General features: G+C 37.5%; 1 protein-coding gene across 1 annotated transcript in view; it reads left to right on the top strand.

The window, feature by feature from the left end:
• mvda (mevalonate (diphospho) decarboxylase a) overlaps positions 1 to 23,437 on the top strand; it is a 51,129-nt gene that overhangs the window by 5,282 nt on the left and 22,410 nt on the right. Inside the window, exons 5-6 of the mRNA XM_028809852.2 lie at positions 7,467 to 7,666; positions 20,601 to 20,675. Coding sequence (XP_028665685.1) covers positions 7,467 to 7,666; positions 20,601 to 20,675 — 275 coding nt within the window. The remainder of the gene's footprint in view (positions 1 to 7,466; positions 7,667 to 20,600; positions 20,676 to 23,437) is intronic.

Below are 23,437 nucleotides of genomic sequence, written 5' to 3'. Positions count from 1 at the left end.
CCTCAAGAATTATGAATGTCTAGTTAATACTCTGAAGAAAAAAAAAGCACACCTTTATAAATATAATGTATATTTTAACAGCAAAAATATGTAGTACAATCAGTGATTTAAAATGATAAAAATGTGAAAGTCCATGTATATTTACATTTAAGCGGTGTTTAATTGCCAATATAAATTAATTGATTGTGTAAGAATATATATGTATATATATTTTAGGCCTGGGAAAATGAACACATTCATTTTTATGGTTAATGTGGCCTGTTTTAACGCGTTAAATATTATTGCATCCAGAGCCGGCAAAGAGGCAAACACCTCAGGCAGTGCTTTGGTCAGGATGGCATTTTGTTGTAAATTGTTTTTTTTTTTTAACATTACAAAACAATAATACGAAAAAAGTTAAATGGATCGAATCAATGTCATATCACATAAGTGCTAAATAAGTTGACTTAGAGTGGCACTAAAACCAAAAAAAGTCTCTAGTACCTCTGTATTTAACTCGCCAGTCTGCCAGGTAGGTTACAGTGCTGGCTGCTGTAACATAATGACAAAATTCCCAGGTGCTTCATCCCTTTGCCCACTCATACAGGCAGTCCTCGCTCTCTGTCTCACTCCACTGACCCAGAGTCAGAGTCAGCGCGTATGTCCACTGTCCCTTGGCTCTGTGAGAGTCACTGGCAAACATGCACCCAGGCATATGGACACCTGACACATCACGTGGCTGCTAAATTGCTCTCCAAGTGCCGTGTCTGCAAAACAGTGATCACAGAGCTGCTTTTTTTGTCAGCTTCTCCAGGTAGTCACAGCCTCCTCAGACAGGTCTCAACCACCTGAGGAGTGTGTCTCTCTGAGGTCAGGACCCAGGGGCACTACACTGTTATTTCCACGGTGCACCAGTTGCAAAACACTTGTACAGAATTAAATCGGTCTTCAGCAGTGCATTCAGTCAGCATTCATTTCAGTCATATTTTTACTTTGATGCATCTGTGTCTCAATTTGATATTTAATATATTGGCCTAATTTTCTTATTTACGGTACTTCTTTTGACTTGCCTTTTAGGAAGGCAAATTGAGGTTGTACTTGCTCAAGTAGTATTTTGTTTTGATTCTACATAAGTTTTGTGATTCAGTGTGTATTTACTTCATTATTTATGTATTTCATAATTACATGTTTTTAATGTTAGATGTGGTTAATCTCTATTAATTAAGTACATTTATTAGATTAATTATTTTTTAAATTGATTACCAGCCCTTTTATTTATTTATTTATTTGTTGGAGAAATTGTGAAAGTACTTTATTTGAATTAAGCCTTGTTTCAGATACATTGCAGAAAAGACTAAACAATATAACTTGTAATTATGAGAAGCATTTTCTTTTATGCCATATGTATTATGGATAAACATTTGTGTTCATATTTTATTAGTTAAAGTGTGTATTTTAAGGAAATTTTATTATTTTTATGGTCACAGAATAATAAGTCTGTAGTATTTCATTTTGTTAATAAAAAAGGAACAATTAACACCTGTGATCTGTAGTTTAATTATGAAAATACATTTTAATATAGGACATTTGTCTGGTTATACAGGATATTACTGTAAAAAGTGTTTTAAAGGGATAAAGAAAAAAAAATCTGAATTGGTATCAAAATCGGAAGATAAAGTAACATGAAATTGGTGATCGGTATTGGCTTTAAAAAACTTAGTTGGAGCATCCCTGTCAACTAATGTACTAAACACCATTGAGTTAAAAACCAACTACTTGAATAAAGCTTTGATAAAAGAGACAAATGCACCACATGTTTCTCACTGTGAGCTGCTGTGGTAATTTACTGAGTTCTGATGAGCTGTCTGTCTCGCTACGTTTCTCGGATTATTAAAATATATAGATGTAACTCAGCTGCTGGACAAGAGAATGTTAATTTACATACCCTGTTCCATTACTCAAAACTGTTTCCCCTGACTAAGATGGAAACGGAATAAAAGTAGACTACTTGTCTATAAGTGTCTAAAGTTAATAAAATTAGTTATTAATGTTAACTGCTAAACTGAAACTTAGTTCCATTCCGCCAGTACTGCACTCTCTTATAGGTATCCATATTACTAACCGAGAATGCTAAACCGGATGATGGACGCAGGCACATCCGGCCATGGGCCGTAGCTGCAAAAAGACGTACTGCGCAGGCGCAAAAAGAGTCCGCGAGAGTCGGCTGAGGAGCCGAGAAAGGCGGACAAAAGAGGGCGAGAGAGGCGGATGAGGGTCCGCGAGAGGCGCAGGCGCAAAAAGAGTCCGCGAGAGTCGGAGAAAGGCGGACAAAAGAGGGCGACAAAGGCGGATGAGGGGCCGCGAGAGGCGGACAAGACCACAGAAACAAGGAGTGAGCACGCACCGAAAAAAGGAAAAGGCACATAAAAAAGTAGTCAAACGCAGGGAAAGCACGAAACACATTGCACACGAAACTAGACACACCAAAAAAAAGAACATACGAGTGCACAACAGCAAGGCACGACCACACCCCCCCCCCCACCCTACAGGCATGGGACGGGACGGGACACACACCAAGAGGGGGATTCAACAAGCCCATGGAAGACAAAAAAAAAGAACACAAAACCACCCCACAGACCCTACAAGCAAGGGACGGGACACACACAAAGAGGGGGATTCAAACGACACAGGAACACAAAAAGAAAGAAGACGCTCGCGCAACAACAATCCCCCCCACACATCCATAAGAAGTGACACCCAAAGCCACATATTCTAAAGTGAACGTCGACACCTTCACACTAGGCAGCATAGGTGTCAGCATAGGCGGATGTCCTTTCAATAAAGCACTATTAACCGTTCAACTGCAGAAAAGGATACATATTAACAGTGAGTGCGATCCTCCTTATTACTTATCCATATTTTGCATGCTGAGAAAGAAACAAGTCATGAATACACGGTCACGGGTACAAAACGATTCGGATAACGAAAGGATAACGGGAACGTGCCCAAATGGACCGACACAATGCACGTAGACGCATTCAGCGCGCGTGTCAAAGTGCTGCATCGAAAGAAGCACGATTTCAAACCGAAAGAGCTCGCGTATCAGACATACAAAAAAGGGAGCGAAGAGACAGAATAAATGAACGGAGACGTGAACAACGCGCAAATGAACTGACAGAAAAAAAAAAAGCAAGACGCGAAAAGCACCAAGCTCAAATGACCGACATACAAAAACGGACAAGGCTCAATACAAATAATGCACGGCGTAGACTGAAACGGACTTTGCGCAAAGCGGAGGCGAATAAAAAAAAAAGAAAAAAATTGCGCGTCACAAATAATGAACATGCAACAAAAAGGCAATCAAACGCAAAAAGCAAAACATGCCCGTCGCGGACATCAACGCCACACACCTGTTAAACGCTTACGCCAAATGGCTGAAAACGCCTTCAATAAGGAATCCACTATTGAGGAAAATTCTTTGGGATTAATGAATGTCATTTGCAATCATTGTCATTCACTTAACTTCACAGAAGAAACAACTGGCAATACAAATAATGAATTTACACGTTGTTGTCAAAAAGGTCAGAGTAGACTGCCTCCTTTACATTCATATCCTGAATATCTAAAGAAGCTTCTAACTAACGATGTGCCTGAAAGTAAAAACTTTATGAACTGCATTAGATCCTACAATAGTTCATTTGCTTTTGCATCTACCGGAGCACATATCAGGCCACCAAAAGGCAATGGCCCATACTGCTTTCGCATATGTGGACAAATATTGCATCGCATTGGAACGGTGCACCCTGAAACAAATCAACAACGCAAATATGCACAAATCTACATCCTAGATCCAGATGAGGCAATCTATCAACGCATGAACCTTCCTGAAAACAAACAATGCACAGAGCTTATAATGAGAAACGTCACTCATGTCATAAACAATCACCCATTAGCTAAGTCTATAAAAATGCTACATGAAGTTGAAAAGGAGGCAAATACAAAAGCAAATGCAGAAGGTATAGCGGCAACTACAATTGCTTTGGTCTTGATAAAGGACAAAGAACAAGATCCAAGACTATACAATCTTCCCGTCTTTAATGAAGTGGCAATTGTCTTTCAAAGTAAAGATGGTGAGCCTCCATTTCACAGAGATATTGTTCTACATTTACGTCCTGATAAAAACAAGACACCTACATTCCAACGCAATGTTGCCTTCTCACGTGTTCGACGTTCATCTGATGTTAGAGTTAAAATTATAAATGATCCATGCCAAGGAAGACTCATTCAAGGACAAGACACCATCTTTACTACTAATGTTATATACAAAGAAATATTCCAATAAAACATTAATATATGCCAAACACTCTATTTGTTATTTCTATGCGCATCATCCAAAACTACACACTATTCTATATCTAATTCATACATCTCACTCTTTGTCATGTCCCAACGCCAGGGGTTGGCGAGCGAAGCGAGCAGGGGGCGGAGCCCCCTAGTAGACAATCTAATCCAAACAATGGATGCTATAGAATGTAGGTGGGTCATTACTTTTGTTGTATTTGAGGCTATTGACCACTTACAAGGTGATTGTTAATTTCATTTGAAGTGATACCAATCTCTGACTAGTTATTGTGTAAGTCACTGTAAATAATGATGTACTAGCATCTTGTCCAGGATTGGTTTCCATGCACAATCCTGACGTTGCCTGAATAGGCTCTGGCTCAGTATGACCCATATTAGATTAAGTGGTTAGGACTGCATACACTATTTTCACTAGCAAAACGGAAAAAAAGCAAAATTCTGCACAGATTATGACCAGTTAAAATGAGAATGAAGTCCTTGATTTTTGTCATTTTTTTTACTCGGGTTCTAGGGATCATGAAAATTTCATGTACATGCGTGCTGAAACTCTTGTCAACCTGTCCCTCAGAAAAATAAGAAACACACGTCTGTAGTAATACTGGCTGCCTCCGTGATTTGACAAAGTTGAGTAATGCAGCTAAAGCTAGTATAACTTTTACAGGGCTATAGCAGTGGTTGTCAGCCTTTTTTATATATAAATACTGAGGGTTTCAGCTCTAATTGTCAACATATTTGCATGAAAGGAACAGTAAGTATTAGGCTTACACAGGAAACTAAATGCATGTGTGTTAACCTGAGATTTACATCAATATTTGTTTAAGCATTTTTGAGGTCACTAATAAAGAAAGACAAAAAGGAAAAAAAAAACACCATTTTATAGTTAGTAAAAACAAAGCCAACATCCCCCACCATCCCTCTTTGTTTAAGTTTTGATTGCATGTTACTGCCTGTGAGACATACCTGATATGTGACTTGATCTGGCATATCGTAGAGACCGCGCACTCAAAAATGGTGTTTCCTTGTGGCTGTGACTATAAATACGAGGAGTGGCAGCAAATTGAATTACTGTCTTCCTACAGCTAACGAATCATTTTCACAAGGCTCACTTCATCATTTAATTTTTTTTAACTTTTGGATTTAGAACCAATGACTTATTGATTGCCATCAACCCTCCTCTTTTTCATACCCCCAATCCCAACTACCTGCCATGTGTATTTCCAGGTCATAGTCTGTAGTAGTAGGGTGTTGTACTGTGTTAGCCATTATGGATGTACAGTAATCCCTCCTCCATCGCGGGGGTTGCGTTCCAGAGCCACCCGCGAAATAAGAAAATCCGCGAAGTAGAAACCATATGTTTATATTGTTATTTTTATATTGTCATGCTTGGGTCACAGATTTGCGCAGAAACACAGGAGGTTGTAGAGAGACAGGAACATTATTCAAACACTGCAAACAAACATTTGTCTCTTTTTCAAAAGTTTAAACTGTGCTCCATGACAAGACAGAGATGACAGTTCTGTCTCACAATTAAAAGAATGCAAACATATCTTCCTCTTCAAAGGAGTCAGGAGCAGAGACTGTCATAAAGGCAGAGGAAAATCAATTGGGCTGTTTGGCTTTTAAGTATGCGAAGCACCGCGGCACAAAGCTGTTGAAGGCGGCAGCTCACACCCCCTCCGTCAAGAGCACAGAAAGAGAGAGAGACAGAGAAAAACAAGCAAGCAAAAATCAATACGTGCCCTTCGAGCTTTTAAGTATGCGAAGCACCGTGCAGCATGTCGTTTCAGGAAGCAGCTGCACAAAAGATAGCAACGTGAAGATAATCTTTCAGCATTTTTAGACTAGCGTCCGTATCGTCTAGGTGTGCGAACAGCCCTCCTGCTCAATCCCCCTACGTCAGGATCAGAGAAAGTCAGCGCAAGAGAAAGAGAAATGTAAGCTGGGTAGCTTCTCAGCCATCTGCCAATAGCGTCCCTTGTATGAAATCAACTGGGCAAACCAACTGAGGAAGCATGTACCAGAAATTAAAAGACCCATTGTCCGCAGAAACCCGCGAAGCAGCGAAAAATCCGTGATATATATTTAAATATGCTTACATATAAAATCCGCGATGGAGTGAAGCCGCGAAAGGCGAAGCGCGATATAGCGAGGGATTACTGTAGTGAAAAGTCAAGCAAAATGACGTCTTTTATTGGCTAACTAAAAAGATTACAATAGAGTTGCTTTGAAAACTTGCATATTGTGTTCTTTTTACTTAACAAATAAACAGGTCATAATCTGTAAGGGAAAAACACACAAATAAAAGCACTCGTATGGCATTATAAAATTTTCTAATAAACTGATTTGAAAGGACACAAATTATGAGTACATTATGAGCCATTGTATTTAATCTGATGTTAAACATCTCTTAAACATAAACATGCAGAACAGTGACCAAGCAAATGATTTCTTGTAGTGCGAAAAATAACTTAGTAGTGAAACAGAACAGTGAAGAGGGCCCCGCCTAGCTCCCCACTCCTGATGTCCCGCTTCCCCCTCCCCTTGGCCCGCAGCCTCTGTCTCAGATTAGCACGAATATATCGCTCCTGCAAGCGAACTATGATTCTTAGTGCGATGAAAGAAGTCGCAAAATCAACAGGAATGTTCAAGCAAATTATGGGGAAAAAAAAAAAACAGATCTAAATCCGTTAAGTAGTTCTTTCATTCGCTTGCTAAGCAGACGTTAAGGTACATGTCCCGAGGCTGGTGTGTGAGTAAGGAGGTTCCCGCGCCCTCTCCCCTTGTCCCGCTGCGTGTCTCTCGGATTTGCGCAAATAAATCGGTACCACATGCGAACTATGATGTATAGAGCAATGAGAGAAGTCGCAAAATCAACTGGAAATAGATTTATAGAAAAAAGCCTGATCTAAATCTATTAAGTAGTTCTCTCGTGAAGAGCAGACCGACATACAGACAGACGCTGGATTTTATATATAGGGAGATGTATACAGCAGGTGTTCTTACATACTGCTGTCGGTCTGCAGGATATTAAACACCACTCTCTCTCTCTCTCTCTCTCTCTCCCCCTCCCCCCCATATCTCTCTCTCTCTCTCTCTCTCTCTCTCTCTGTCTTTATATTTGCCAGTATATGCATTAGCCAAATTATATGGAGTTCAAGGGGAACTCTCGAAGGTGGCTCGGCAGGGTTCAGGCAGTGCCTGTCGGAGCATGTATGGTGGTTTTGTGCAGTGGATAATGGGGAACAGATCAGATGGGAAGGACAGTATTGCAGAAGAGCTACATCCTGAAACACATTGGCCACAGCTCCGGATCCTCATTTTAGTGGTAAGTGAGACGTCCACTGTGAAAAATGGCACTGACTTAAATGACCTACTGACCAGAAATATCATCAGTCAGATTCTATTAATATTGTTTGATTTCCTTCTCTAAGGCTTTCTCTACAGAGCAGATTGTTTGTTATGCAAAGAGCATCTAAAGGTTTGGTCAGAGGTTTCTTCCAACTTGAGATAAATTGTTTTGGCATCATATTGTTGCTTCTAGTAACATAGGGCAAATTAAAGATTAAATGGAAACTACCTCATTTACCACACAATGGCAAACTACAGCCTTAAAATCAAACTCTTTCCCTCATTTATCAAATTACACTCTTCTGTAAATCATCTCCAGGAGTTTAAGAATTTTGGTACAGTGCCTTATTAAGATATATACAGTATTGTATATGTTTTCAACAGTGAGGCACTTTTAAAAGTCGATGGCATAAATATCTTTGATCAAATTTAAAAGCTAGAAACATTCACCTTTTAAATAGCAAGGGCAAGGTAATGGTAAGAAAGTGCTGAGAAGAATGAGCTAGCAACACATGAAAAAGACCCAGAAATGTGTAGATGGAAATGACTTATTGCTGGAATAACCCTTTAAAAAAAATTTTTTTGTTGCCTCAGCCCGGTAGATTGTGGCATAAATTCAATTGTGTTATGGAATGAATGCCAATTCAAATGTTAGCAAGCTATGTTTGAGAAATTCTGCAGCGAAACTGGACATTTTGTTTGAGAAGAATAATTCACCAAATATATATATTGGCTGTGCCCCATGGCTCCGCCCATGTATTGGTGAAAAAGGACAGTGAGGAGGGCCCCTTCCATCACCTGGCTGCGTGTGTCTCGATTAGCGCAAACAAATTGGTGCCAAAAGCAAACTACGATATATAGCTCAATGAGAGATGTCGCAAAATCAACCAGAATGTTCAAACAAATTATAGAAAAAAACCTGATCTAAATCTGTAAAGTACAATAATCCCTCCTCCATCGCGGGGGTTGCATTCCAGAGCCACCCGCGAAATAAGAAAATCCGCGAAGTAGAAACCATATGTTTATATGGTTATTTTTATATTGTCATGCTTGGGTCACAGATTTGCGCAGAAACACAGGAGGTTGTAGAGAGACAGGAACGTTATTCAAACACTGCAAACAAACATTTGTCTCTTTTTCAAAAGTTTAAACTGTGCTCCATGACAAGACAGAGATGACAGTTCTGTCTCACAATTAAAAGAATGCAAACATATCTTCCTCTTCAAAGGAGTGCGTGTCAGGAGCACAGAATGTCACATAGATAGAGAAAACTATCTCTAGCAAAGAAATCAATAGGGCTTTTTGGCTTTTAAGTATGCGAAGCACCGCGGCACAAAGCTGTTGAAGGCGGCAGCTCACACCCCCTCCGTCAGGAGCAGGGAGAGAGAGAGAGAGGGAGAGACAGAGTTTGTTTTTCAGTCAAAAATCAATACGTGCCCTTTGAGCTTTTAAGTATGCGAAGCACTGTGCAGCATGTCGTTTCAGGAAGCAGCTGCACAAAAGATAGCAACGTGAAGATAATCTTTCAGCATTTTTAGACGAGCGTCCGTATCGTCTAGGTGTGCGAACAGCCCCCCTGCTTAATCCCCATACGTCAGGATCACAGATAGTCAGCGCAAGTAAGAGAGAAAAGTAAGCAATCTAGCTTCTCAGCCATCTGCCAATAGCATCCCTTGTATGAAATCAACTGAGGAAGCATGTACCAGAAATTAAAAGACCCATTGTCCGCAGAAATCCGCGAACCAGCAAAAAATCTGTGATATATATTTAAATATGCTTACATATAAAATCCGCGATGGAGTGAAGCCGCGAAAGGCAAAGTGCGATATAGCGAGGGATCACTGTAGTTCTCTCTTAAAAAGCAGACAGACATAGAGACAGACAGACAGACAAACATTAGATTTATATATATATATATTTCTGTTAAAATAATTTGAGTGTGGAACCCAAACTCCAGAAATGGATTATGCCACAAATGAGATGAATTGTAGGTTAAAATGTAAATCATGGTTGATTTGATATAGAAGACTTGAGCTTGCCTTATGCCAGAGTTTACTTTTACCAGCTTAAGATGTAGGACTACAACTAACAATCATATTGATAATTGGTATATGTTTTGATTTATTTTTTCAAGTAATCAACTATCAGTTATTTTTATATATGAATTAAACAAACATGATAATCCCAAAATAAAAAATGTTTACAGCCAATACAAAATTGAGACCATTGTCCAGACCTCATGTCTTTTGCAAACATGCTGAGAATTCTGCCTATCAGAACTCCTACCATCAGAGTGATGCATTGTTTGTTTTTTTTTTTTTATTTATCAATTTTATTGTAATCATTCCATACAAATAGATCAATTTATACAAAAAAGAACTGAAGACAAATCAAACCCCACCCTTGAGAAGGAGTGCATGGCCAAAGGAGAATTGCTTAGGGCTTTTTAATAGGGCAAAAATAAACAAAAGAAAGGAAAGAAAATAATTTATATACGTATATAAATGGAGAAGGGAAAGAAATGCAGAAATAATTATTTCTTCTTATCCTAAAATATTATTGATTAGATCCTGCCAAGTTTTGAAAAAATTCTGTACAGATCCTCTAACTGAGAATTTGATGTTTTCCAATTTCAAATAATATAAAACATCGGTTTCTCACTGACTTATCAGAGGAGAGTTAGGATTCTTCCAATTTAACAAAATAAGTCTGCTTGCCAAAAGTGTAGTGAATGCAATCACAGTTTGCTTGTTCTTCTCCACTTCAAGTCCGTCTGGAAGAATACCGAACACAGCTGTTAATGGGTTAGAGGGATTGTGATACCAAGGCTGTCTGAAAGGCACTTAAAAATTTTGGTCCAAAATGATGTTAGTTTGGTGCATGCCCAAAACATGTGACCCAGTGAGGCAGGAGCTTGGTTGCAGCGTTCGCAGGTTGGATCTTGCCCTGGAAACATTTTGGACAGTTTTAAGCGAGACAGATGAGCTTGATATATAATTTTTAGTTGAATAATTCTATGCTTTGCGGATATGGAGCTCGAGTGAATTCTCTGCAATGCTACCTTCCACTCCTTTTCTGATATATTAATTAAGAGATCGTTTTCCCATTGTCCTCTTGGATCTTTGAAAGGAAGGGACTCAAACTGAAGCTTCTGGATTGGTATACAGTAGTTTGATCCATGCACAAATAATCGGGCCAAACCCAAATTTCTCCAATGCAGTGAAAAGGTAGTTCCATTCAATCATATCAAATGCTTTTTCTGCATCTAATGATAATAATATCCCTGGGGTGTTTGACTTTGCTGGTGAATATATTACATTAAACAGGCGTCGGAGATTGGAAGGTAAGTGTCGGCCTTTACTAAATCCAGTTTGATCCTGTGATATTACCGAGGGCAACACTTTCTCCATCCTTCTAGCTATAATTTTTGAGAGTATCTTAACCTCATTATTCAGGAGTGAAATTGATCTGTATGATGCACATTGTAACAAGTCCTTATTTTGTTTAGGAAAGACGGTGATTGATGCTTGACGAAAAGTTTGAGGTAGAATTTGATTGTCTCTAGCTTCTGTAAATGTTGCCAATAAGAGGGGAGCTAGCTGAGTGGAGAATTTCTTATAAAATTCTACGGGGTAACCATCAGGGCCTGCTGATTTCCCGCTTTGAAGTGATTTTATAGCATCTAGTAATTCTGATAGGGTCAGAGGTTTATCCACTTCCTCAGTGCTTAAAGCATCTGTTTGTGGTGTCTGTAATGTATCCAGAAATGCATTAGATCGTGTGTTGTCTTCTTTGAACTCAGTAGAATATAAGGATTTATAATAATCTCTAAATGTGTGCATTATATTTTTATGGTCAATGATTTCTTCTCCATTCGTGTTGGTGATTACTGGGATTGCATTGCGAACTTCTTGTTTGTGAATTTGTTGAGCTAAAAGCTTATTAGGTTTCTAACCGTGTTCATAGTAATGATGTTTGGACTTATAAATAAGTTGTTCAGTTTCTTTAGTTGTCAAGATGTTGAGTTATGTATGCAGAGCCTGCCTTTTCCTTTGAAGAGCTTCACTTGGACGCCTGGCTTGTTCTTCATCTATTCTAGTAATTTCGCTTCTTAGCTCCGACGCTTTCTTGGTTTCTAATTCATTAGTGATGCATTGTTTGTTCAAGATTAACTTACTTACATAACACTGCCTGTACTTCAATTTGCATGATATGTAATGTAATTGTTCTGAGATATTTAATGTTTCATTTATATTTGCTGATGTGTTTTCACATAATTTTAGATTGGTATAAACTTCAGTCATTCAGGGGAAATGAATGGTACATACAAAGGTCAATCTGTATGGAAAATCTAATGCATAGTCTTGTATCTAATACATGGTGTTTTTTTTTTTTCGTTTTTAACATACTGTATGTGGGCTTAGCAAGGTTTGACCTTCATTTAAATAGTATCCAATTCAGAAAGATGTAATTTTGAAAAAAAAAATGAAAATATGACTTTGCAATAATTTATTCAATGAAAAATAAACCAAAATGCAATTTCTGTCTGTGGTAAAAGTAAGTACACCTTTGGCTTTAGTTGCTGGTGTTTCCCCCTTTGGCAGTAACAACTTCATGAAGTTGTTTACTATAACTGTCCACCGGTTTTCGGATATTGACTGGGAGAAGGTTTTTCCCACTCAATGCAAAATTCATTTCGCTGTGCAATATCAGAGGGATGCCTTGCATGCAGAGCACCTTTGGGTAGAATGACAAATTCTTAGTGAATTCTATGATGTTGAGCCATCTAGACCATAATAAGGCAAAACCGCTGCTAATCATAACATTTCTGCCTCCATGCTTCACAGTTGGTATGTGGTTCTTCAGATCAAATGCTGTTTTGGATTTTTGCCAACCATTTCTTCTGGTGCTATGGTCAAATAACTCTTGTCTTTTCCTAGTCTGTCCAGAGTTCATTGTTCCAGAATTCCTTCTGTTTACCCAGGTATTAATGGGCAAACTTTAGCCTTGCCCTGTGTTCTTTATGGACAGGAAAAGTTTCCGTCTGGCACACCTCCCATGTAGATCTAATTTGCTCAGCTTCTTTCTAATGTTAGACTCATGAATTTTCACATCAATGGTCACATGAGCTACCTGTAGGTGCTGTGATGAAATTCTGAGGTCCTTTTAGACTTCTTTCAGCATTGGCCTGGCTTGAACAAGTTGGCAGTTATTTGACATTTTCTTCAACAATAAATAACTTTCTGGATAGTGAAATGGTTGATTTCTAGTTGTTGTTTTTTTTTTCTTTTCTTTTTTTAATCTTTTCTCCAACTCATAGGCATCTATACCCCTCTTTATTAAAACCTCAGATAACTCTTTCCTTCTAGACATGGTAATAAACCTGCACTTAAACAATAAAGAGTAAGCAAAACTAAATGTTTAAATGAGATGGATTACTTTAAGATCCTCTCTGATTATGTTCTAATCATTTGTACTTGGTCTGGTACAGACAATTCTAATTTTAGTTATTTGAGGTAGTGATAAATATACTGTAAGTGTGTACTTACTTTTTCCTTGTATGAAATTTGCATTTATGATTATTTAAATTATTCAATGACGTACACAATGTAAATAAGGCATGATGTTTGTTATATCACATTTACATAAAGATGCTGTTTAAGTGAAGATCAAATCTTGATATATCCACATATGTTAAAAAAGAAAAAAAACATTTCATGGCATGTACTTATTTTTTCAAATGACTCTATGAAACTGTATGTGTTTGTCATCTATGCAGATCCACATAGTTGAATCTATCTCTTCCAAATTCATCTATGCAGATCTTCATAGTTGAATCTATCTCTTCCAAATTTTGTATAGACACTTCATTTATACAGGGGTACACCATAACAGATATTTTCATAATGAAAACAAGAACTAGATCTAAAAATATTGTTTTTCTTTTTACAAGCAGGAGAACTTAAATTTAGACAGAGAAACTAAAACTAAATAAAATTAATGATATATGAACAAATTAAAACAAGAATGAAAGATGAGTAAAAATGAAAAAAACAGCAATAACATTTTCATTCAATCCGGTTCAGTCGTTTAGAGGGATTGTTTGTAGGTCGCCCTGAGCGTTCATTTACGTTGCACTGTTTATTAGGCAGTGAAATCTATCTCTTCCAAATTTTGTATAGATACCTCATTTATACAGGGATACACCAAAACAGAGATATTTTCATAATGAAAGCAAGATCTAAAAATATTGTTTTTCTTTTTACAAGCACGAGAACTGAAATTTAGACAGAGAAACTAAAACTAAATAAAAATTAATGATATATGAACAAACTAAAACAAGAATGAAAGATGAGTAAAAATGAAAAAAATAGCAGTAACATTTTCATTCAATCCGGTTCAGTCATATAGAGGGATTGTTTGTAGGTCACCCTGAGCGTTCATTTACATTGCACTGTTTATTAGGCAGTGACCTTGTACCTTTGGTCTACTATAGTCACATGGCGCAACTTCCGTAAAGGATAGTTGTTTGTTTGTTTGTTTGTTGAGCACAATTTGTTCGTAGAAGCAGTAAGCATGTGTGGTTGACAGTGGCGAGTTTTGCATAGATGTCTCCAGGTAGAAAGCGAGAAAGTAACATGTGGAAAAACTTTAGTTACAGCGCAGATGATAATAAAAACAAATGTAGCGTGTGAGAAGAAGAAAAAGAGTGCATTTTTTAGTTAGTGGGAAGAATACTACGAATCTAAGGGTTCATGTAGCTCAACATCATTAGACAATTTTAAGTGCATTAGATGAGGAAAACAAGATTAAAGCTGAGAAGAAAAAGAGATAAGGTAAGCATCATACAGTTTGCTGGCGCCAGTGACTGAGGACATTTTCTGTGCATATGCATCACAGGCGTTTGTTGAGCGAATATTTTCACTGTGTGGATATCTGTGTGATGGACGTCGTTCAAACATGAACACATCTCTCAGAATGTGTGCTTGCTAAAAGGTTAACGGCAGCATGCTTGCACAAGCTGGTTTCTTGGGTTGAAACATTTGATCTTGCTGACTATACTCTTTAGGCCACTTAATCTGTTTGATCATTGATAGTTAAATTGTGTTCAATGGCATTTTGAACTATGAGTGTATTTTGTTGACTGAAACATAACTTGCATTGAAATATGTGTAGGCTGGTGTTTTGTGGTCTTGGAACAGAAAAAAAAAAAAAAATTGTACTAATATTATGTAAAAAGGCCAGAACTAAATAAAATAAAAACTAAAAATTTAAACACAGAACTAGATAAAAATAAAAATTGTTGACTTCACTGAAAACTAGAACAAAATTAAAATTTATTTTATTAAATAAAAACTAAAGGTACAATTAATATCAGAACCGAAATATCACTGCACCATAATCTATGTTTCGTTACGAAATTTAGTTGGTGCCCCCTCCTTAGTCTGTGCCAAGTATCTCTGGTAGTTATTAATATGTTGTCACATAACATTTCAATGAAAAGGAAAAATGTGAAGAAAAAAGTATATAACCTAGAAAAATGGATTCTTAATTTACTTGAACATTGCATTCTGACTTGTAATTATGTAAATTAAATATTCTTTCCCCTTTGGAAATGATGGTACAGTAGAAGGTGGAGTTGTGTACCACATATAATTTTGACCATACTTAACACCTGCCATACAATAAATATCTTCATCTAATCAACATATCAGTTTGATTCACTTATACTATTAGCATGACGCTTGTTATCATGGTATTTGTGTTTAAAAGTGGCTAATTCTTTTGAAACCAGGAGAGACAGTGTCATTAAAATCTCAAACTGCTAACATTGAGAAGAGTCTAGTTGCAGCCTGAAGACACCTCATTCCACACTCCTTTCACATTGCTCCTCTCGTATACTGTTGGCTTGATCCTAGTGTAACCGGTTAAAAGAGTTTCTATAGTGTTAGCTTAATATTGTAATGAACAGTATATATAGAGTTTGCAAAGTTTTTGAACCCTTCCTCTGTGCCTAATAGGAATGTTGTTGTGTGATCTAATGGGAGAATTCTTGTTAAGCACAGAGAAGGGGTTCTACTTACTTGTACCACCTGCTTGTTGATGAGAGTTAATAAAGGGCTGAATGAGCATGCATCCGCAAAGAGGAATAAATGGTTAAAGGTTATTTCCACGCTGCAAAGGAAAGAAAGTAAAAGTCACAACATTTCTGCTATATAGCCTTCATCAGATGTGCAACTGAAAAGGAAAAAGTGGGTAACACATATAGGAGGGGAATGAGGGAACAAAGCCAGGGTATATAAAGGAGAAAAGGTGAAAGGCGGTGTGAAAAGCTGTCATTAGAGAAGATTAAGGGAGAGATTAATAAATTAGTTGGTCTTTAAGGCCTCAACATACAGTATATGCAATCTCAGTCTGAGAATGAGTTTAGCTTCTTCTAATTTTCTTTGAAAAATGTCTTTCAAGCCCTGTGAAAGAACACAAACAGAGAGAGTGTGACTATGATCAAGTGTTTTAGAATCAGTTTTGTAAGGTCATTGATCTTAACAGCTCGACTGTGCTCCCTGAAACAGTCTGCTAGCCGGCTACCTGTTTCACCTATACAGATGGCTTTTTATCTGCTGTTTGTTACAGCATCGCTTAACATCATGTAATGTGAACTTTTAAGTAAATATTGTGTAGTCAGAAGATAAAGCTTCACATTGTTGGATATGACTTGTTATAGGTTGAACAAGCAAGTAATTTCAGTCTTCCAGTTTATCATTACAGTCATCCCTCGCCATATCGCGGTTCACCTATTGCAGCTTCACTGTATCGTGGGTTTTTTAAATACAAGTGATCGCCTGCCTATCACAGAAGTTGCGTTCCAGACCCATCAGCAATAGGTAAAAATCCGCGATATAGAAAGACCATATAAATAAACATTTTTATAGTTTAAGCCTTAAAATACCCATCCCACACGCTTTAAACACATGTAAACTTATAAAACACACTTTTTAAACACACATGATATGTGGATGTCGGGCTAAGGATATGAGTAACATCTCTCTATTATAAAACATTTTAACTTCATTCAAGACAAGGCAGTGAGACAGGAAAACAGCTGCTGTACAGGCTTTTAAATTATTGACAAGCAGAGCGACAAGCAGCACAAAGCCAGCACAAAGTCCACTTCTCCTTAGCGTGCATTCAGCTCTCCCCCCTTCACAACGCGAAGTGGCAGGAGCATACCTCGCCTCCGGGGAGGGGGGTTTGAGCGAACGTGGGTTCAGCCCTCACACACACCCCCCCCCCGCCACTCCTCCTCCTACTCCATCAGAATGTGCAGAGCGACCAACAGGAATTTTGGCAGAAACAGCACAAAGTCCACTTCTGCTTAGCGTGCGTTCAGCTGCCCCCCTTCACAAAGCGAGTGGCAGACACATCGATGGCTGAGCGCTGTGGGTAGTGTTGCTCTGTGGTGTTTTTTAAGAGTGTGGAAAGTGTTTAAGAGTATAGGAAGTGTTTATAAGAGTGTGGGAAAGGTTAATAAGAGAGTGAGAAAGGTTTATAAGAGTGTGGGAAGGGTTTATATATCCTTAAAATATATATAAATAATAAAATAAATCTAGGTCGGTACTTCGCGGATTTTCACCTATCACAGGGGGCTCTGGAACGTAACCCCCGTGATAGGTGAGGGATGACTATAGTCAGGAAAGTTAACACTTTTGGAAAAGTAGATGTCTTGGCTTCTGGTGCTTACAGTTTAAATGTCTGACTGGAAAATTACTCCCAGACCTGGTGATGTCTAGGTTTAGCTGTCTTCATTGCCACCATTATTTGACTCCCCAGTCATTTAAGTTTCTCCTCCTCTACATGTCCTTGTGCTGATAAAACATTTTCTTGAAGTTCTGTCAAACAGGTCCTTGTGTAGTGCAATGCCATGAGAACAGAAATCTGCATTGATGATAATTTCCGATTATGTTATCTATTTGTTTCACCATTAATATACTATAAAAGGTAATGAGTTTTTAGCAGCTCATTAGAAATTTGCGAGTTTATTAGGTACATCTGCCTAGGTGAGTGATGCTTCTCCTTTGGTATTTAGAATAAAAGGGTGTTTGTCTGAACATGGATCGTACAAATTCTTGGGATGTATTGTTCAGGAATGTTATACCAAATAAATATAACTGTGTTACACAGTTGTTGCAGATCAGATGGTTAGCACTTTTCAGCTTATTTTAAAGATGCTTGATAGGGTTGCAACTGATGGACCATGCAGTTCACTGAAGCAATATAAACTCATTGTTTGGTTCCTGGAAACATGCCTTGACAATATGTCTTGTGACATGGTGAATTATGATGGAAGTGTCCATCTGAGTGTAGATGGGATGAATGTGGTCAGCAGTGATGTTAAGATATACCTTGCCTTTCAGACATTTGTCAGAGGTATGAGTGGCAATAATGTGTGCCAGGAAAACATTCCCAGCAACATCATACTGTCACCGATAGCATGTACTGTTAACACCAACTAGGATGGCTGCATAGATTCAATGTTGTTTGTGCCAAATTCTAATCTATCCATTGACATGTTGCAGATGGAATAGGCCAAGCAACTTATTTCCACTCCTCAACGATCTACTTTTGACGTGTATGTGCTCACTGGAGAATAGTTTCTTGTTATTGACATCAGCACCCAAAATGGTCTTTAACTCTTGTAGCCTATTGGAGACAAAGTCTGATAAATGGTGCATTCTGGGTTGATATTGTGCACACCATTGTTGAATTCAGATGCAATATATATTGTTTTTCACTTGTTTGCTTGTATGGTTCTTGCTATTCTCTTTTGAACCCTCTGATTCCTAAGACATGTTTTACCCACTAGATTGCATATCACTGGTAGTTGTTTGCTTTTTGCATAGTGGTAAGTGAAAATAGCATGCTTATAGGCTTTTGGGAGATGCTAGAGCTAAGCTATGTAAACTATTATGTGCTGTTTAAATTAATTGAAGTGCCCATTCCAGGACAAACTAAGCCAGTACACTTATCCCATGATGCATTTAATAATACGTTTCCAGCTTCATAATATAGTATTCCCACAATATAAACTTTTCATAAACAAAATATACTGTATGTTTAGCATTACTTATAATTAAACATTCATAAATAAAATTTAAAAAACTATCATAAAACAGTGCATTACCATACAAGCTTTAACACAAGTTTTTGTGAGCTTTTTTTTTTGAAATAGAAACATAAAATATTTCCTTCATAGTAACATAGTATGTGTTGCATGTTAATTAGACCATGAAAGTAAAGAAATCACTATATGCTGTACACCAGACAATGACTCTGTTCATTCAAATTTAAATGTATTGTTTTTTTTTCTTTATTAACTTTAAACATTGCTGTAACAATCATGGTCCTTTTATTTCCTGTTTGAATTCCTTACTGACCAGTTAGCTATGGTTCTGACTGGATCTGTGAAATACTTTTTATATTTCTTTACAAAGAAAAATGTGAATATTAGGTCTCTACATAAAGTTGTGTCCTCTCTGCTGTAACAAAATTGTAAGCATAGTATCATTGCAAAGTGTATCCATTTTTTGAGCACTTGTTGTCTCAGTTCATGAGAAATGTTGTCTGAGTGGATCATAAGAACTGTTCCAGTACGATAAGTTTACACTATTGTGGTCTCAGTGGAATTCAATTTGAAAGCAATGCTTTGGATGTAGTGGTAAATTTATGTGCGAATGTTGGGAATTGCTGTACTTATCGGAGGATGCAACATACTAAATTAAGTTTGTATGCAAAACACTCCCAGCCCAATTTCATGTTTAGCGGTGCCTCTGTCGTGCACACGTCATTATGCAGATGGTGAATGACAGTTCTGCCAAAGTGTAGTCAGACTGGCATATTATACATTTGTTCTTTTCAGTATGATTTTTAAATTCCCTGCTTTCAAAAGAACAGTATTTATCCCTGAAGTAACTACTTGGTGGGACCAACTTTGGCAACAGTTGTAGTTGTGACTTATGTTGCATAAATCTGTATTAGTGTTGCAAATATCTTAACATTGAAAGTTTTTGCCCGTTCTTTAAGCGCCATCAAGTTAGACAGGGACAGTTTTTTTGAACAGACATTTTAAAATATTTTCACGGTTGTTCTCTTGGACTGAATTCTGTGCTTTTACAGGGCCAGCACAGGACATCAATATTTTGGTTTTAAGCCACTCTGCTGTGGCTTTTGTGGTCATATGTATTGTCTACTATATCATGTTGTTCTGGTTTTCTTCTAGGATTTTTCAGTACATATTTTCATCCGTTTGTCCTTGTGTATTTTTGAGTTTTTCAGCCCCTGCAGTTTAATTTGTACCTATATATTGTTATAGTATTAGTGAATATACTACAATTTGTGGTTAGGCCTTGTTATGGACTGGCATCCATTCAGCATGGTTACTGTCTCTGCCTTGTGCTTAATACCAACAGAATATATTCCGACTCCCCACACCCCTATAATGGAAGCAGATTAAGAAGATGGATGGAAAAACCATAGGTGGAGGTTCCAGCCTATACTATTCCTAGTACTCATTATTATTGGGTACATTTTATACTGCAACTTTGGAAATAAATCAAAGTTGTAACTGCTTTGCCATTTATAATTTTAAATGCTTATTACCTGCATTACATGTTTCACTGAATCCAGATGAAAGTTGCAGTTTGTATTTTTCAATGTTTATCAGTATTTTCACAAGCTTACTCTCTTGCTTTGTTAAACAAAGTGCATTACTACCTAGCATTTGACAGTAACCAAACTGTCTTTTATTCTGGTAAAATAGTTAATTCAAAATCTAACTTACAAATGATCTTGTTATTAACAATACATTTTATTGTACCTATTTTAGTATTAAGTACTGTACATATTGTTTTTAGGTGAGTTCAGAGCGCAAACCAGTAGGAAGCAGTGCTGGAATGCAGACCAGTGTTAAAACCAGCCCCCTTTTGAAGGTAAGCACTCAGTTAAGACAATAGCATTTGACATTGTTGAATTTCACTATTAAATGTATATTTCCTATATTGGTATTTTTATAAATTTTGGAAAAGTGAGTGTGGAGTGTTTTGTGTGTGTTCGTGTGCATGTGTGTGCATGCTCTCTATGATAGACCGGTCTCTCTACAAGTAATGCTTCCCAGATTGTGCCTAATAATGTCAAGAAAAGGCTCAGGCTTTGTGAATGGGTGCATGGAACAGTTTGAGTATCTAGAATAGTAGTTTTATACAGGTCTTGTGCAATATTTGTGCAAACTTTGAGGTATGTGTTTTATTAAGCTTAAGTAAATTTTTGGTGTATGATCAGGCTTAAATAAGACTTGGTATTCATGTACTGTTTGTGTTCATTAACTTATTGTACACAACATATATACCTTATTGTTATCGCAGTATTGAAAAGTAATTGCATATGATATTTTTGTAGGAAATTTCAAAGGTTACCTATTAAGCCTAGAGTGACATATTGATTAAGTATTGCAAGTGACATTAACTGCCTTTGCAGAGGAAATTGGGATTACCATTCGGAGTAATTTCTCTAATATCTTAAACTACATTTCAGACAGTTTCATAGATGTCATCTCATTTGTCCAGTGAAGTATGTGAGGATGGAGCTGTGTAACATCAGCAGTGTTAACCAATATGCTACTGTATCTCTAGGCTTATGCTTTTGTAAAATCTGGTGTGCAACATGCTTTCAAATTTTGAAGGTTCTGTGAAAGTCTCTGACATCATGGTACCTAACAGAAAACTAGAGAATTTGTTTTTGATTACAGATTAATTTCAAGTAAGTCATCCATTCCAAATCGCACAATTGGAGATTGGTGAATTGATCTCAAACCTGTTTTTGTTTAGTTGTAGTACTCCATTACAAAATCTATTGTGGTACTTAAGGAATGCTGCATGTAGATTGCTGCTGAAACTTCATGTAAACAAAGAGTGGTAAGGCAGACCTCAAAAGAAGTTTGCTGATCTAGGCATATGTCAGAGTGCCTTAATATAAAATGGTGTGTGGCATTAGCAATAACATTTGTTTCCTTTTTGAAATAAAATAAACATTTTGGTCATTTAATAGTGATAATTATTGTTTATATTTATTTAGCACTTTTGTCACTACTCATGCAAGGAGAACCCAGGACGCAAGCGCATGATCTCCTTAATGCAAGGCGACGGCAGTACAATTGCTCCACTGTGTATATATGACCCAGTCACATCACAAAGTGCATTTACCCAAATAAAAACACTTATCAGTGCTCTACATAGTGCACAAACCCGTAACAAGTGATAACAGTAATTAACAGACAAGAATACAACATTTATTGTACAATGGGGGAACAAAGGTTCATGTTAAAGTATCACATGTGTGATTAGTATTGGCTTTGTTAAAAATCCTGCATTATGTTGATATTGTGATGTGTCTCGCTACTGCATGGGCTGTGGGGGGGTGGAGTCTTGGGGGAAAGCACTTTGTGAGGGCTCAGGGCACCTCCCTAGAGAGAGCGGAGTGACATGATCAGGGTGAGAGGAAGTGAAAGGTAAAAGAGCAGGAAGAGGCAGAAAAGGGTAAGGCTATCTATTTTTGTTTTTGGAGGTTGAAATGTGTTTTTCTTGTTTTTTTTTTTTCCTGTTTCTAGCAGGATAGCGAGTTGGGCCACTTGGAGGTAACTTCTGTACCACATGTGGGCTGCCATTTGAATAGGCTAGTCATATGGTCTTAATGGTCATTAAGTCTTCCTTTTGCATTGTCCATGACTCACAAGCCTATGTTACCACAATACAGATTATCAGCAAATCTATATGATTTGATATGATATGATATGATATAATATGATCTATATGATACTCTTTGCTCTCGAATCAAGATGCCTTCTGCCAGATCATCCATGTGACTTTTATAATTGTTTCCACATACAGATTGAAAAATGTTGAAGACAACAACAACCATTTATTTCTTGTACAGTCCAGAATCACATAAGGAATGCCTCATTTGAATTTGATAGCCCCCCAGCCTTGAATCTCTTAAGTAAATGAGAAAGACCTCCCATAAAAAACTTGTAAGAAAAAAATTGAAGAAATCTTGGCAAGGGTAATTCAGAGAGACACCCCCTTCCAGGTAGGCTGAACATGCAATGGGTGTCAAAAATGGTGTAAATACACAAAACAGAATACAAGTAATCCTCTTCACAGAGCTAGATGGTCAGTCTTATCATTGCCACCTCAGAAATACAATATAGTAGTAAAAAATATTTTGTTCTTGTACAGCGCTCCTCAACAAGTGCAGGTGCAGTGCGCCGCGACAACTCCCAAGACAAAATGTTAGAATAAATTATACCATTCACTAAATTCAGAACTATCACATATAGAGATACAGATTTGTTAAAATACATCAAAAGCAAAGTAGAAACTAATTAACATAAATGGAAAACAACAACATCTGTTCCTCAGTTAATTGTAGAACCATTGCCAGATTGTAGAAAAGGAGTCTGAGACAAGCCAGACACAAACAGTCCTGGAAACAGCCAACTATCTGCCTCCCCTCTACTGGCCATTCTACAGCTGAGTCAGTGCTGGGCTTGGACCGTCTGATGAAAGGACTCTTCTGTCCGTTGATTTCAGTACTGCTTTAACTGAGATGACTTTTGCATAGGCAGACAAACAACTTGACAGTAGAGCGGCTTCACCAAGTGCCTTATGAACATACTGAGAAAAGAAATGGAATAGGG

This window comes from Erpetoichthys calabaricus, chromosome 9 (genome assembly GCF_900747795.2).
Source record: "Erpetoichthys calabaricus chromosome 9, fErpCal1.3, whole genome shotgun sequence".
Taxonomy (NCBI): Eukaryota; Metazoa; Chordata; class Cladistia; order Polypteriformes; family Polypteridae; genus Erpetoichthys; species Erpetoichthys calabaricus.
This window is presented reverse-complemented; position numbering and strand designations above follow the sequence as displayed.